We start from the raw sequence: 18,046 nt of genomic DNA, 5'->3' as shown, positions 1-18,046 counted from the left end.
ACTCATTTACTAATTGATTATGCACCTGTTGAATTTTTTATTTCTCTTCCTGTCTGACATACACTTTGTTTAAGAATCCCAATGCATGCTGGGATGCTCAAACAAGGCGTCATCAGAACATGAAATGAAGCGTCATCAGTGGCGCTCGTTTCAGGGGAGGTGCTGTCACTGCTGTGTCTCTCCATGCTTACTGTACACTGTGCGATCTGCACAGTGAAGAGAGTAAAAAGATTATCCAGCTTTCAAGGGGAAAATTTAAGAAATTAATGGTTTATTTGAAAAATATTAAACACATATGCACACTACGAAATGTATATGCCTTCAAGGCATGTGGTGGAGGGCTGAACATTAAAAGAAGAGTCTTGAAATCCCAATGCGTTCTTAATCTTGGCTAATGTGAAAGCAGCTTATAACAATATGAAATAAAGGAATAATACTCACCTTTCTGTACCCCTGCCATCCTTATCTTCCTCTGACTTTTGTTACCTGGTTCTATCCCACATGTCCCCTGCTGGAGCTGGCATCCTGATCTCTCCTTTTTCATACATGATATCCTGGCACTCACTCTAGTCCAATACATGATACTGGTGTTTGGGAAGGAGAACAGAGGATTTAATAAGACATATTTAGAAAATGAAGCATCCATTGATCCTTCAGGAAAATGTACGCTCCATATTTTCTCTTGCCTTATGCTATAAACAATGGAGGGACCAATAGTTTACCAATCCACTAGCAACTTTAGTTACAGGACCGATGACAGTTTAGCCAGGGAAGGTGCTCATCTACTTTTTCTCAACAGTTTGTGTATTTTGTGTACTTTCTAAGTTGCTTTTACAGCAACCATTGACCTGCCATCATGCACTGAAATTGACTTTGTATTACATATTGTCCTTTCATCTAAAAGTTGGCCATGTAATATTTGTTGGCCATGGCTATACCCAGCAATGTCAGTTTGCTGACAGTAGGAGCCAGGCTGATTAGGTGATTGCCTTGCTGGTTACATATAGAAAATCCATCTCAGCCAACTGCTTTAGTAAAATTGGTATACATTCTATACAGTTGACAATCTTGTCCTGTCCCCTCCTTTCCGATGTAAGGATTTGCTTTAATGGCCTTGAATGACAGACAACATAACGAGCTTGTAGAAAGCATCATGGAAGTCTGCAGTTTGGCAACCTTGTTTCTTGTTAGGTTCATATTAAGGCCTAAGCCACACGGCATGAAAATCGGAGCGAGTGGAATGCGATGTTGTATCGCATTCCACTCGGACCAATATTACACTATGTGCCAGCACACATGAGCGTTTATTTTCTCAGCCCTAATCGGACCGAGAAAACAGTCGCAGCATGCTGCTGGTGCAATGCGATCCTTGTTTCTCTCGCACCCATTCAAGTCTATGGGGCGAGAGAAAAATCGCACTGCACTCGCATTACACCGGTATACTGCAAGTGCAGAGCAAAAATGTCAGTAGCCAGCAACGGAGGCGAGAGGGAGATAAATCCCTCCCTCCCCTCCTCAGCACTGACCCGCCCCTTCACAGCGCTGTCCCTCCCCTCCTCAGCGCTGGGCCTCCCCTCCTCAGCGCCGGCCCGCAGCTGAGGTCCGCTCGCACGATCGGAACTCAGTCGCAGGGACACTAGCATGACACTCGGTTCTGCTGTGCTACCAGCGTGAGCCCAGTGTCATGCGAGGATCGCAGCAGTCCCCCGTGTGGCCCCAGCCTAAATGTAAAAGCCTGCTATGTCTCTCTGTTCTCTTTTTTACCCTGCATTCACAAATAAGGACAAGGTAACGTCAGACTAAACATGTGATATCACAAAACTGCTGTATTTATTGCATTATTATACATGCATATTCTCAATTTACATATTCTATCCAGTAGTAATGGGACAATGAGTAATAGTTGGTATTATTGTATTCCTATAGAAGAATGTATAATGCCACTAGATACTCTATATTTAGTGAGGTTCTTTCCACAAATACTGATAAGAGGGGTGCCAGTATTAAGAGACCATGTAATGACTAAGGGTCCTAGAATCACACATTAAAGGGAACCTGTCACCAAATTTAGCGACTATAAGCTGCAGCCACCACCAGTGAGCCCTTATATATTGTATTCTATAATTTAGGTTAATACCATTTTTACACTTAACAGGTTCTCTTTAAGAGCTTCAGGCCTTCAAACGAAGTCTTTTGGGAGAAAAGAAAGTGGGTGTCATATCTTTGAAGCAGAGCCTTATGGAAAATGCTAAAAACTAGGCAATAACTGTAGAAAAAAACATGAATCGCACATCCAAAAATCATACTTTGATCTAATGCCACTAGGCAAACATTTCTATACCTGAACATGATGTTCTTGGTTTATCATTCTGATCAGACTGTATGAAGCCTACTGCCACGTCACGGCGAACCTCTGAGTGGGTCCCTAACTTACTTTAAACCTTAAAGGTGCGGCGCCATGCACCAACCACCGCCGCAGAGAGAGTGTTCCAGCAGGCAAGTTACCTGGTGCCTTACAACATCATGCTGCAAGGTAATCCCCCATGGCTCCAGGCCCCACCGCCCCACTGACACAAAACCACCAGAGCAATGGCCGCCACATAGCACCAGCACACTGTGGAAGGAGCTAGCAGACTCCCCCCTTCCATTAAACACTAGACACTGAGCAAACGGCTCCAAAAGATGATCAAAGAAAAAAAAAACTGAACTGTTCAAAACCACTTCAGGAAATGAAAAACTCCAAAAACACACCCAAAAAGGAGTATTTATTGAAGCGCTTTCCACTAGAAAACTCCTCATTTTTGACTGCCAGATAAATCTGTTGAACATATCCAATAAGGGGCAGCTGAAGATGTTTAAATCTAGGTATTCTTACAGTTGAGTATTATAATTTCTGACATTCGTAGAATAGACTGTTTATACCATGTATTCTGTAAGTACAAGTTTTTCCACAAATAAAAAACTGTTTCCATTAGTACAAGTGGTGACCAGGAAAGTATAACTAAGCCTTTAGCTACGTACAATTCTTATTAATATATATATATATTTTTTTTTTTAATTTACAGCTCCAGTCATAACCCGGTTTGCAAGGCGTGCATCTGGTAAGGAATAATTATAAATTACATACACCAAAAATATACTGTATTTGTGTACCATACTTTTCTCAGTAGATGATATATTTTAGTGGCTAACTAAACAGATAACAAATGGAAAGCTTGCCTTCAGTTAGGCCCCTTTCACACATCAGTTTTTTGCCATCTGTCACAAATCGTCGAATTTTGAAAAAAAACAGATCCAGCAACTGATGCCGCATGATCCGTTTTTTTCACATTGACTTGCCTCACATTTCATCCGCCGCTCGACAGATCTGTCGAAAAATGTTTGTCCGTTGGACGGAGACGACGTCAACACTAATTTTTTTCTGTACGTCAAAAAAAAGGACAGCGACGGATCCGTCGCCGTCCGTCGTTTGGTAAAATGGAAGCCTATGGGTGCAGGATCAGTCGTCATCCGTCAAATTACGTAATCTGGCGACGGATTCCGTTTTTTTTTTAGTGAGCGTGCTCCAATTATTATTTAGCCCCCAGCTAGTAGAAAAATCTGTCTAAAAATGGATCCGTTGCATTAGTATAGCCACAATCTGCGACGGATCCGTCGATCCTTCGAGAAAACGGATTGTGACTGATGGCAAAAAACTGATGTGTGAAAGGGGCCTTAGCCATTAAAAGGATACTGTCAGGTGATTCATGGGGCCCAAACCTTTGACATAATTTCAGCCTGGTATATTATTCTCTGAAATAATCTGGTTTGTCAGGGAAAATAAACTTTAAAAATCCTCCGTTGACCATATCTTGATATGAAAGTAGGTCGGCTTTACCCCAGCCAGCTTTTCCCAGCGCTGCTTCAGTTGATTGACAGGTCTCTCCTTTGTGTCCTGCACATATGAAGATACCGGTCAATCACCTCCAGCAGTGCTGGGAAGAAGCTACCAGGGGCCGCATCTTCAAAATAAATTTTCTCTGAAATACTGGAGGATATCAGAGATGGGTGTACCTAGCTGCAATTCATGCTGCCCATAGTCTTTGGTTCGGGCAGAATGAATTGCCTTATAGGCGCCATTTATATGATACTAACTACTGAGGATTCTCAACTTTGATTATTTTTCTATCTTCATCTTCTGACTAACATAGTACAAAGGTATATTTGTCCTGATACTTAGATTCATATTGTGTGTAGTTTTATCACTATTTTGATACAAGTGATGTGTATATAGTGCTTGCCATGCTGTTAAAGTCAAAACTACATCAAAATTACTTTTCTAGAGATCAGTTAGGTCTTATATTCCCTGGTTACAATAAATATCATATAAATAAATTAATTGCTCTGCCTCCGTCTTGGCCTTTAAGAAACTTCAGTAACTATAATTAGACACCTTGTGTTACAGATCCTACTCAGTTTGCGTGATCCCCATTACTAAATAGGATCTCCTTTTATCTAAGACTTGTATTAAAATCTTATATCAATGTGTAAAAAGTTCATAATTGATTGGGCACGGCCTCGTTCAATGTAAGTGTATGGAGTGGGTGCATCTGGTTAGTAGGTGCGGTGTCTAGTAGGTGCAGCCTTGCTCAATACATTTGTATTGCGAGAAGCGGTGTCCACTGGTTGGGTTCTGGCAGAAACATGCATATCGCACCATTGTGGTCATGTGACTGCCGTTCCCGGCTCAGAAACCGGCAAATCCTCACAGCGCATAGTGTGTGCTCTGGGAGGATTCATAAGTCTGCAGTCACATAGATTAACTGCAGACTGTAGACAGAACAACCCCTTTAAGTATAAGCTAGGGATAAATAAATGGAAAAATAGGAAAATATTGAGGAGCTGAACACGTCTACCAGGCAATAATAAACCATTAATAAGGGAGTAAGGTGATTCCCTGCAGGGTATATAATAAAAAACGAACCCGCCTGAGGAAGGCGGTTGTTTCTGCCGAAACGCGTTGTATCTGTTTTTTTATTTCTGTATGTTTAATGTTTTTTGAACAATAAATTCCAATTGTGAACAAGAGGTTTCAAAATCATCACTACAGGGAGCACGGCCACTATGGAATTGATTCACTTCATTTTTAACTAATAAGAGAGTGTCAAGGCAAAACAGTTGAGACACAGAAAAAAGATACACCTCTGGAAAGCTAAAAAAGTGTATTGCGGAGCATTTGTGTAATAATAAAAGCAAAATTGCCAGCTAACCAGGAGCAGCTAAACATTTTGTCTCTATACACAACAGTGACACTTCATACTTCCGCTTTTTTGCTATTGAGTAGGTGCCTTATCCTTGTAGTTGGCAGTTAGCAAAACCAACTAGGTCAATGAGAGGCTTTTTGGATCCTCATTTTAAATACGAAGCATCCGCATGGTACCAATTACAATTAAATGTATTATTATTTTGCTCACTTGATGTTGATTTTGTATATTTTCCTGCATATTTAGTGTATTTCCGTATTACTGTTTCTGATTGGCTTACTTATTGCTGGCCAGGATTGGCTAAAGTTAGACACACATCGTGAATCAGATTTCTTCCCATAATTTCTTGGAATTTATGGGAAAATCATGTTCATATATTCGTCTATGCACAAATATATCCTTTTAATTTTCATTTGTTTATAGATTTCATAATTTGTTTCATGGTTATGGTTTTGATTTTTTTGTAGGTATGTTCCTATTAGTTTATTTATGTGATGTTCTGATTTGTCACTGATTTTTTAAATAGGTTTCCCATAGCCCTTTTTGTCATTCTATGATTAAAGGCGTTTGTCGGGCCAGAAACGCGTCAGGTTTGTGTCCTATGTGGTTCCACTATCTTTAATGGCCTAAATAAAGAATATTGCTTTCATTTCCATGAATATCCCAGCGATTTTTCCTCTTTTTTGGAGGTATAAGTATAGGCTGTTTAAATTCTATGAACTTTTTAAAAACTTATATGGTAAAGAAAAGTAAAAAAAAAGGAGCTACTGATAGGCTATTATTTAGGCCTTCCTTACATAGTTTTTTTGTCAGGGCTTCTAACCACTTGCATTTGAAATGTTGTAATATTGATAAGCTTATGGGTAAACATCAGAAACAGACACCATACCCAAAGTATGGTAACTTTTTTGTTTTTTTTCTCTCTAAAGGGTACAAACCCTACAAATGAAACAAAAAACCTATAAAGATATGGAGCCATAAATTCACCAAGTAGGATAAAAATATATACTTTAAACAATTCTGCAAAAACGACAAATATACATACAGATTGACAGTGCATGGTGCAGAGTACGAACTAGATAAGGTGCACTAGCCAAAATACAAAGGGGGAGGAAAATATCTCCAATGGGGCGTGCATAGACCCTTAGGGGTTACAGGAGTGCCAACAGAGAACTTGATGGGTGAGTGCTGTGATGTATTTTGTGCAATATATTTTCCTAATGAGTAGATTGCATCTGACATTATAAGTGAATCATTGTGTCTATGCACGCCCCATTGGAGATATTTTCCTCCCCCTTTGTGTTTTGGCTAGTGCACCTTATCTAGTTTGTACTCCGCACCATGCACTTTCACTCTGTATGTATTGTTTGTCGTTTTTGCAGAATTATTTAATAAAGTATATATTTTTATCCTACTTGATGAATTTATGGCTCCATATCTTTATAGGTTTAATGCTTTCATGGGAGTGTTTCACAATCTATTGAATATTTGTTAGGATCCTAGTCCCCGGCCTACACTGGGAGGTGCTGGGGTAAAATATACTGGTTTTCAGATGTGTATTCTATCAATGAAAAAAAACTATCCCTACATAGGCTCCAATTCATTGTTGTGTTTGTGCATATTTTTTTGTTTAGTTTTTGGTGTTTGAAGTCTGTTTTTGATTTGTACCGCAGATCCACCCCCTGTTCACTTGAAGGCTAGGCCATCAATAATAAATTAGTGGCCAGTCCCTTTACAGAAATAGTGAGCTTTCTTAATATTGTGCCACAGTCCTATCGGTGGACCAGTTTCTTCCCCAATGCAGCATCCTCTGTATCAATTTATAGGGTACATATATCTCAGACTTGAGAAATAAGTTGTATACGAGCTGTGAAGCCCTGGCTACATTTCCAGACAGCACTCAGCTCTGTGTAAAAAAGAAATGCTGCAACAAAAGGATCGCAATCTGTATTTATGATCCTGCCCTGTGTGAATACACGAACCGTTCTGTGTTTTTTTTTTTACTGGTCAGGATAGTGTATGAGTAGAAAAAAAACTTAACGGATAAGGCTACTTTCACACTTAAGTCGTTTCAAATCCGCCAGGTCCGTTGTTGCGACGGAACGACGGATCCGTCGTTTTTTAGCTGTTAACGGACGCAGCGGATGTGTTATTTCACAGGATTCCGTTCACAGGAATCCTGTGAAATAACTGATCCGTCGCGTCCATATTACGACGGATCCGTCATGATCCGTTTGTGTTTGGGACAGCCCAATGGTAGTGCCAGACATTTTGGTGACCTATTACTGTGTTTTCATAGGCCATCTGTGACAGTTTGTAGAGAAAGGGGCAGAATAAATGTTGTTTTATCTAAAATTGTGTGTGGATTATTCCTATCTGGAGCCTTGCAATGTGATTGTGTACATGCTGGGCATGCTCAGTAGCAAATAACGGAATCCAGCACTGGATTCCGTCGTGCTACGGATTACGGAGAAATCCAGGATGGAAAAAGACTGAAGTGTGAAAGTAGCAGACCCAAAGTGTTAACAGTACTTGACAGTCGAAATTGATGAATTTGCCTCATGCACCTAGAAAACCCATCCACAATAATGAACAGAAGGAAAAACACAGTGAGTGCATATAAAATAGACTCTAAACAAGGCGTGAATTAAAAGAATGATAATATGGAAATGAAAACAGGTGAAAAACACCAAAAACTAGATGGAAAAAAGGCGCAAACACAATAATTAGTCAAGGCTGGTTTGTGCCACTTGTATGGTTTGCTCAATGCAATAATGAATTGGACCCTTAGTGAAACTCGTAACAAAAGGGTCAGAGCTCATTCACGCCTCAGGTTTTTATGTACGAGTGATGTCCATTTTTATACGGATAGAAAGTCTACCTATGATAGTCTATGAGGCTGTTCGCATTTCCAACTTTCCCTCAGACTGAGTGGCCATTCAAAATCACGGCAACATGTCCAATATTGATCCAAGTCTCGGATCAAAATCGGCACTGTGAGTGTGTGTGTTAGGCCGGCATCACACTTGTGATTGAAATATCGGTCCGATTCTCATGCCGGAAAGTTGAACGATTTTTTTCTCACTTTTCATCCATGTGCTGTTAGTTTGCTGTCAGTGTGCAATCCGTTTTTTCCTCAGCAGCTGTTACTCATTTACAGTCATGTACAGGAGCATTTACAGTGTTCTCTGCTACATAATAGAATTATATTTAGAAAAACGGATGTCACTAGGATGGTCCGTGTGCCGTCCGTGTGACATCCGTTTTTTTCTCGCACCCATAGACTTGTATTGGAGAGACTAGCATGAGATAAGCGGGCTTTCCATGCAACGACATCGCTAACGAGATGTCGTGGGGTCACGGAATTCGTGACGCACATCCGGCCTCGTTTGCGACGTCGTTGCATGTAAAACGCACTAACAACCGTTAAACGATCAAAATGACTCACCTAATCATTGATTGTTGACCGGTCATTCTAATCCCGATTATCGTTGCTGTTGCAGGACGCAGGTTGTTCGTCGTTCCTGCGGCAGCACACATCGCTATGTGTGACACCGCAGGAATGAGGAACAACATCGTACCTGCTTCCGCCGGCAATGAGGAAGGAAGGAGGTGGGCGGCATGTTCGGCCCGCTCATCTCCACCCCTCCGCTTCTATTTGGCGGCCGCTTAGTGACGCCGCTATGACACCGAATGAACTGCCCCCTTAGAAAGGAGGCGGTTCACCGGCCACAGCGACGTCGCTATGCAGGCAAGTCCGTGTGACGGGTGTTAGCGATGTTGTGCGCCACAGGCAGTGATTTGACGCTAGCGATATCGCTGTGTGTAAAGCCCGCTATACTCTTGCTGTTGCAGCATGCTGCATTTTTTTCCTCAGTTCGATTTAGGCCCCTTTCACACGTCAGTGATTCTGGTACGTTTGTGCTTTTTTTTAAACGTACCAGAATCACTGACATACGCAGACCCATTATAATGAATGGGTCTGCTCACACGTCAGTGATTCTTCACTGCACGTGTCTCCGTGCGGCGTACCCGCGTGTGCGTGTTTGCCGCACGGAGACATGTCCATTTTTTTCTGGCATCACTGATGTCCCACGGACCACGCAGTGGTGTGGTCCGTGAAACACGTGCCAGAAAAAAACGTGCTTTTAAAATAAAAAACATTTTAACTCACCCGGCGTCCAGCGATGTCCTCTGCAGCCCGTTCTCCCTGCTGCTTCTAAGCCGGCTGATTACTGTCGCGCATATTCATTATGCGCGACACAGCCGACCCAGAAGCAGCTGCTGCAGGGGTCAGCGCCGGCCGGATGCTGCACCGCGGGAGCGATCAGCACCATGGACAGCGGGAGCGGGCGCAGGTGAGTTGATTTCTAAGTGCAATCACGGGCCACGGAGAACGGAGCCCGGATTGCACTTAGACAACCCACGTGTGCCGAGATTCACGGCACACGCAGGGACATGTGCGTGTTTTACACGCCAGTGAAAAACGTCAGTGTTTTTCACTGACGTGTGAAACGGGCCTTAAGCTGAGAAAAAAATAGCAGATGGTAGCTGCCTCATTGATTAACATTGGTCTGAGTGCAAAGCGAGATTTTCTTGCATTGCACTCGTGCGAGTTAATTGCAAGAGTGACGCTGGCCTAAGGGAAAAAATCAGATGCTATTTGAGTGCAGTACGATTTTCAAGGACTGCTAAATAGGAAAAGAATAGACAGGGGTTTTTTCACATACGAGAAAAACTTATGGCACCAAAGTCTGATGACACTCGGATGAAACTGACCAAAAAAAAAATTTTTTTTACACGAATGAGGCTTCAGGTACCAAAAATGACAAGGACAGTCATTAAGGACACATGTAAATGAGTACCAAAATAGAAGAGGACTACATAGTAGAATAAAATAATTTTATTCATATCATAAAAAAATAAATAAATATAAAGAGAGTGTCACGCTGTGACTGCAGTTGTCACGCCAGGTACGAGAGGACTGCCGGCGAGTGGCGCAACACGAGGGTAGCAATACCATAATACCACAGAAGGCCCTGGCGCTAGGGAAAGGGGAGCGAGGTTACCTCCTAACACTCACCTGAGGCTGATCCCTGCACTCCCTAACATCCTAATATGGATCCTTCTCCCCGTGCACCATCACATACTTAAAGCTGCTTTACACGCTGCGATCTCACCAGCGAGATCGCTAGCATGCGTACCCACCCCCGTCGTTTGTGCGTCATGGGCAAATCACTGCCCGTGGCGCACAACATCGCTCGGACCCGTCACACTACTTACCTGCCTAGCGACGTCGTTGTGACCGGCGAACCGCCTCCTTTCTAAGGGGGCGGTTAGTTTGGCGTCACAACGACGTCACTAAGCGGGCGCCCAATCGAAACAGAGGGGCGGAGATGAGCGGGACGAACATCCCGCCCACCTCCTTCCTTCCTCATTGCGGGTGGCCGCAGGTAAGGTGAGGTTCCTTGTTCCTGCGGTGTCACACAAAGTGATGTGTACTGCCGCAGGAACGACGAACATCGTACCTGCAGCAGCAACGATATTTGGGAATGGAGGAACGTGTCAACGAGCAACGATAAGGTGAGTATTTTTGCTCGTTAGTGGTCGCTCGTACGTTTCACATGCAACGACATCGCTAATGAGGCCGGATGTGCGTCACGAATTCCGTGACTCCAACAACATCGCTTTGGCGATATCGCTGCGTGTAAAGCGGCCTTTAGGCCCTCGCTAGCCCTGAACTTACTCTGACTAATGAACGCCACCAAGACGCTAGACCTGTCACTGTAGTAAAACAACACAAGGAATGTAAGACAAACAGGTGGGGAAAGACAATATAAATAACACTCCAGAACTTCTCACTTGTTAGCTGCCACAGAAGCAACACCTCAGCTTCTCAAGAGACTGGCTCCTTCAAAGTGGACAGTATAGATATGAGCTATAGCCGACATGGAGTGAAGCGAGAAGCAGATATTTATAGCAGAAGGGAGTTGCTGCAGCTGAGGTTACAACTACTTGTTAGATTACTGCGGGTTAGAAATGAACCTGAACCCCTTTAGTACCGGATGGAATTAAATATGCTCCCAATTTAAGATGAACGACAAGTGTGCACTAGAGCGGATCTGTGATCAACAATATGCTGTGACCTTCTGATCCCAGATCCCCCCAAGATCACATCAGGCAGTGACACACTTGTGACAGAGTGCCTCACTCTAGGGCAACAGCACCTGGTACAAAAATCTATGGAGAAAAATCACAGTATATGTATGTGTGCTAAAGGGCTCATGGAAGAACATTCTGAACAGAATAAATTAATACATGCAGCATTAAAGGACACCTTTTAAAGGGAACTGGTCATCAGGTTTTTACCATCCCATCAGAGAGCAGCATAATGTAAATACAGAGACCCTGATTCCAGCGGTGTCACTTACTGAGCTGTTTGCTGTCATGTTGATAAAATCAATGTTTTTTCTGCTGCAGATCTAGCAGTTATATAGGGCTCATGAAAATGCTGGACTACCACGCAGCAGACCAAGTAGTCCTGTAATGATAATCTACTGCTGATCAAACAGTGCGTTTATCAAAACTACACTAAGCAGCCCAGTAAGTGACACATCACTAGAATCAGGATCTCTGTCTCTACATTATGCTGCTCTCAGATTAGATGGCAAATACCTGGTGACAGATTCCCGCTAATGATCAAAAATGACATATCAATAATAAAGAGACTGTTTGACAAGTTGTTTCTCTACTCTTGTAATTCATCTTTTTTCTGTTGCCTAGTAATAAAGACAATTTAGACTCCGCTCCTATCACTCATGATTCTGACTAATATTGATAAATGTAAGTTTAGTGGGCGCAGTATTCATAAACACGTGTTCCAGAATGGCATGTTAGTAAACAGAGTTTTCCTCTTGACCTCCTAGGAAATAAAATACAAATATTTTGAATTCTTATTGCGGTTTTCCATTTGAAAACAAGTTAATTCGCTTCCAATAGAACATGTTTTGCTAATCAAGCCATCTGCACATCGCTTGTATTCCAAGAGAGACACGCTAAGAAATCTCCTGAACTCCTCATTTAGCATACTGTTCTATCATTCAAAGGACTAAAACGGGCCTGTCACCCAACTGGATGCTAAACAGCTCATTTTATTCCAGAAATGCTGCTATGATATGATCACGTTATGGTCGTAAAGAGAATAACTGGTTTGATAGACATGAAAGTGTTAAAATGCTAGCAGACTCAATATATAGAACCAAAGCCTGAGTTACAATGACACGTATTATCTTCAGTTACAGTAGCATCCTCAATAATTTAAAGCGTAACCTCAGAATTGGGAATTTTGATGATGACTGATCAATTCTGCAGGGAAATAAGCAAATGTGACTGATAATATATTACAAAGTTGTTTATTTTTATGTGTATTATTGTTTTATGAAATAAAAATTTTAATGACAGTTACGCTTTAAGACTTCAATAATAATTATTAATAGTCATCAAAAAATTGTAACTTTTTTTCCAGTTATCTGCTTAAAGGCCCCGTTACACGCAACGACGTATCTAGCGATATATCTCCGGGGTCACGGATTCCGTGACGCACACCAGCATAGTTAGCGACGTCGTTGCATGTGACATCAACGAGCGACCGTTAACGATCAAAAATACTCACCTTATCGTCCATCATTGACACGTCGTTTATTTTAAAAAAATCATTGATTGTTGAGGACGCAGGTTGTTCGTCGTTACCGTGGCAGCACACATCGCTACGTGTGACACCTCAGGAACGACGAACTGGAGCTTACCTGCGCCCGCCGGCAATGAGGAAGGAAGGAGGTGGGCGGGATGTTACGGCCGCTCATCTCCGCCCCTCCGCTTCTATTGGGCGGCCGCTTAGTGACGCCGCTGAGATGACACACGTACCGCCCACTTAGAAAGGAGGCGGTTCGCCGGCCACAGCGATGTCGCTAGTAGAGATGAGCGAACCGGTCGCGGTTCGGCTCGAGGTTGGTTCGCCGAACGGACCTCCCGTTCGAGTTCGGTTCGTCGAACCGAACTCGAACTGCATAGGAAACAATGGCAGGCAATCACAAACACAGAAAAACACCTAGAAAACACCCTCAAAGGTGTCCAAAAGGTCACAAACAACTCACAACACATGGGAAAGTGACAAGGACATATACTCATGCGAAAACAAAAGAGCTGGACAAGGAAAAAGAGGAGGACACACAGATATATGAGTATATGCAAGGAAACATGCCATTATTGTGCAACTTGAGCCCTGCTCATTCTTGGCTTCCAATCTTGATAAATTGCCTGAGCTCGCCACGTACGTCTTGGGGATCTTGTCGTGTCCTGCAGCCAGCGTTCTCTCGGAACCTGTCTTCAGTGCTGCTGTGGGTCTGCTGGCAGATAAGCACACGTGTCTGTCCACTGACAATGTGGACATGGCTCTCAGAGGACTTTTCTTCCCCGGGGTCAGCCAGGGGACGGGAAAGGCACGCGTATTTTTGAGAGTGCTTCATGCAAAGCATCTTTTTCTTTTTCAAAAGGGGGCTCAACCGATGCCAGTCAAGTGGGGTGTGTGTGGCCCAGTGAGTGGCAACGAGGGAGACTGTGGTTGGAGTCCCCTCGCTGTGTTTCTAAAAGAACCAAGATGAACAAGTCATGGCTCTCAGAGGACTTTTCTTCCCCGGGGTCAGCCAGGGGACGGGAAAGGCACGCGTATTTTTGAGAGTGCTTCATGCAAAGCATCTTTTTCTTTTTCAAAAGGGGGCTCAACCGATGCCAGTCAAGTGGGGTGTGTGTGGCCCAGTGAGTGGCAACGAGGGAGACTGTGGTTGGAGTCCCCTCGCTGTGTTTCTAAAAGAACCAAGATGAACAAGTCATGGCTCTCAGAGGACTTTTCTTCCCCGGGGTCAGCCAGGGGACGGGAAAGGCACGCGTATTTTTGAGAGTGCTTCATGCAAAGCATCTTTTTCTTTTTCAAAAGGGGGCTCAACCGATGCCAGTCAAGTGGGGTGTGTGTGGCCCAGTGAGTGGCAACGAGGGAGACTGTGGTTGGAGTCCCCTCGCTGTGTTTCTAAAAGAACCAAGATGAACAAGTCATGGCTCTCAGAGGACTTTTCTTCCCCGGGGTCAGCCAGGGGACGGGAAAGGCACGCGTATTTTTGAGAGTGCTTCATGCAAAGCATCTTTTTCTTTTTCAAAAGGGGGCTCAACCGATGCCAGTCAAGTGGGGTGTGTGTGGCCCAGTGAGTGGCAACGAGGGAGACTGTGGTTGGAGTCCCCTCGCTGTGTTTCTAAAAGAACCAAGATGAACAAGTCATGGCTCTCAGAGGACTTTTCTTCCCCGGGGTCAGCCAGGGGACGGGAAAGGCACGCGTATTTTTGAGAGTGCTTCATGCAAAGCATCTTTTTCTTTTTCAAAAGGGGGCTCAACCGATGCCAGTCAAGTGGGGTGTGTGTGGCCCAGTGAGTGGCAACGAGGGAGACTGTGGTTGGAGTCCCCTCGCTGTGTTTCTAAAAGAACCAAGATGAACAAGTCATGGCTCTCAGAGGACTTTTCTTCCCCGGGGTCAGCCAGGGGACGGGAAAGGCACGCGTATTTTTGAGAGTGCTTCATGCAAAGCATCTTTTTCTTTTTCAAAAGGGGGCTCAACCGATGCCAGTCAAGTGGGGTGTGTGTGGCCCAGTGAGTGGCAACGAGGGAGACTGTGGTTGGAGTCCCCTCGCTGTGTTTCTAAAAGAACCAAGATGAACAAGTCATGGCTCTCAGAGGACTTTTCTTCCCCGGGGTCAGCCAGGGGACGGGAAAGGCACGCGTATTTTTGAGAGTGCTTCATGCAAAGCATCTTTTTCTTTTTCAAAAGGGGGCTCAACCGATGCCAGTCAAGTGGGGTGTGTGTGGCCCAGTGAGTGGCAACGAGGGAGACTGTGGTTGGAGTCCCCTCGCTGTGTTTCTAAAAGAACCAAGATGAACAAGTCATGGCTCTCAGAGGACTTTTCTTCCCCGGGGTCAGCCAGGGGACGGGAAAGGCACGCGTATTTTTGAGAGTGCTTCATGCAAAGCATCTTTTTCTTTTTCAAAAGGGGGCTCAACCGATGCCAGTCAAGTGGGGTGTGTGTGGCCCAGTGAGTGGCAACGAGGGAGACTGTGGTTGGAGTCCCCTCGCTGTGTTTCTAAAAGAACCAAGATGAACAAGTCATGGCTCTCAGAGGACTTTTCTTCCCCGGGGTCAGCCAGGGGATGGGAAAGGCACGCGTATTTTTGAGAGTGCTTCATGCAAAGCATCTTTTTCTTTTTCAAAAGGGGGCTCAACCGATGCCAGTCAAGTGGGGTGTGTGTGGCCCAGTGAGTGGCAACGAGGGAGACTGTGGTTGGAGTCCCCTCGCTGTGTTTCTAAAAGAACCAAGATGAACAAGTCATGGCTCTCAGAGGACTTTTCTTCCCCGGGGTCAGCCAGGGGACGGGAAAGGCACGCGTATTTTTGAGAGTGCTTCATGCAAAGCATCTTTTTCTTTTTCAAAAGGGGGCTCAACCGATGCCAGTCAAGTGGGGTGTGTGTGGCCCAGTGAGTGGCAACGAGGGAGACTGTGGTTGGAGTCCCCTCGCTGTGTTTCTAAAAGAACCAAGATGAACAAGTCATGGCTCTCAGAGGACTTTTCTTCCCCGGGGTCAGCCAGGGGACGGGAAAGGCACGCGTATTTTTGAGAGTGCTTCATGCAAAGCATCTTTTTCTTTTTCAAAAGGGGGCTCAACCGATGCCAGTCAAGTGGGGTGTGTGTGGCCCAGTGAGTGGCAACGAGGGAGACTGTGGTTGGAGTCCCCTCGCTGTGTTTCTAAAAGAACCAAGATGAACAAGTCATGGCTCTCAGAGGACTTTTCTTCCCCGGGGTCAGCCAGGGGACGGGAAAGGCACGCGTATTTTTGAGAGTGCTTCATGCAAAGCATCTTTTTCTTTTTCAAAAGGGGGCTCAACCGATGCCAGTCAAGTGGGGTGTGTGTGGCCCAGTGAGTGGCAACGAGGGAGACTGTGGTTGGAGTCCCCTCGCTGTGTTTCTAAAAGAACCAAGATGAACAAGTCATGGCTCTCAGAGGACTTTTCTTCCCCGGGGTCAGCCAGGGGACGGGAAAGGCACGCGTATTTTTGAGAGTGCTTCATGCAAAGCATCTTTTTCTTTTTCAAAAGGGGGCTCAACCGATGCCAGTCAAGTGGGGTGTGTGTGGCCCAGTGAGTGGCAACGAGGGAGACTGTGGTTGGAGTCCCCTCGCTGTGTTATACATGCTTTTAGAAGGGCATGACATGGCTTGGAGGTTGACTTTCATAAAATGCAAACTGTTGGCTACCAAAATGCTGCCTTTCCAACAACTGTGGTTATAGGCAATGAGGAACATACTGATGAAGATGAGACGCAGATACCCGATTGGGATGACAACTTAAATATTCGGTCAGGGCAAGAAGAAACTCGGTCTGAGGGGGAGGGGAGTGCAAACACAACAATTGATGATGAAGTTCTAGATCCCACCTACTGTCAACCCACAGTCAGACACTCGAGGAGGTCAATAGAGGCGGTGGAGGAGGATGCAACCGACGTCGAAGTAACCTGGCGCCTTCCTGGACACAGTCGGAGCACTGGTAGCACGTCTACAACTGCATCCTCAGCCACCACTCTGCCTCTGAGCATTATTCGGGGTGGATCAACAGGTCGCATGGCCTCTAAGCCTTGCCTAGCCTGGTCCTTTTTTGACATAAAAAAAGATCGGCCAAATTATGTGATCTGTAACATTTGCCATGGTTATCTTAGTAGAGGTCAAAACCTCAGCAGTTTGACAACTTCTTCCATGAATCGTCACATGAATAAATATCATATGGCCTGGTGGGAAGCTCACCGTGCTGCAATGCGGCCTAGTGGAGCCAACCATCCACCGCCTGCCCCTTCCAGGGCATCCGCGCGCTCGTCATCTTCTAGGACTGTGGGGACAGCTGTCACACCTGTTTTTCCACCCACAACTTCCACCACTGTAACCGCAACAGGCAGTTTGCTTGGTAGGTCGTCAGTTGGTTTGGAAGGGGAAACAAGTGAGTGTGTACAGCTCTCTCAGACATCGATAGCACCAACTTTGGATGAAGGCAACATCATGTCTCCGCCTGCACTTTCCTCCCAAAGCTGCATTTTTCCAGGGACACCCTACTCAACACCGTCTACACACAGCAGCCAGATCTCTGTCCCTCAGATGTGGTCAAATAAAAGGCCACTTCCTTCGACCCATGACAAAGCGAAGAGGTTGACTCTATCCCTCTGTAAGCTGTTGGCTACAGAAATGCTGCCTTTCCGCCTAGTGGACACACAGGATTTTAGAGACCTTATATCTGTCGCTGTGCCCCAGTACCAGATGCCTAGTCGCCACTACTTCTCTAAGAAAGGTGTGCCCGCGCTACACCAGCATGTCGCACACAATATCACCGCTTCCTTGAGAAACTCTGTGTGTGAACGGGTGAATTTCAGCACCGATACTTGGACCAGTAAGCATGGACAGGGACGTTACATGTCGCTGACTGGGCACTGGGTAACTATGGTGATAGATGGTGAAGGGTCTGCTGCACAAGTCTTGCCGTCCCCACGACTTGTGTGTCAATCCTCTGTCTGTCCAAGTTCCGCCACTGCTTCTGCATCCTCCACCTCATCTGGGTCCTCCACCTCCGCCCCAAGCCTGCCTGGTCAGGCCACCAGCGTTCTCACTGCGCAGAAGGAATCACGCACCCCTCATTACTATGCTGGCAGCAGAGCGTAACGGCATC

General features: G+C 44.9%; 1 protein-coding gene across 2 annotated transcripts in view; it reads left to right on the top strand.

Moving 5' to 3' along the window:
• The window catches only part of PRKAR2B (protein kinase cAMP-dependent type II regulatory subunit beta), a 266,961-nt gene that overhangs the window by 99,225 nt on the left and 149,690 nt on the right, over positions 1–18,046 (top strand). For both annotated transcript variants that reach the window (XM_075345150.1, XM_075345151.1), the window contains exon 2: positions 3,066–3,101. In XM_075345150.1, coding sequence (XP_075201265.1) covers positions 3,066–3,101 — 36 coding nt within the window. The remainder of the gene's footprint in view (positions 1–3,065; positions 3,102–18,046) is intronic.

This window comes from Anomaloglossus baeobatrachus, chromosome 4 (assembly GCF_048569485.1).
Source record: "Anomaloglossus baeobatrachus isolate aAnoBae1 chromosome 4, aAnoBae1.hap1, whole genome shotgun sequence".
In the NCBI taxonomy this organism is placed as follows: Eukaryota; Metazoa; Chordata; class Amphibia; order Anura; family Aromobatidae; genus Anomaloglossus; species Anomaloglossus baeobatrachus.
The sequence above is the reverse complement of the archived record's forward strand: the minus strand, read 5'-3'. Positions and strand labels throughout refer to the sequence as shown.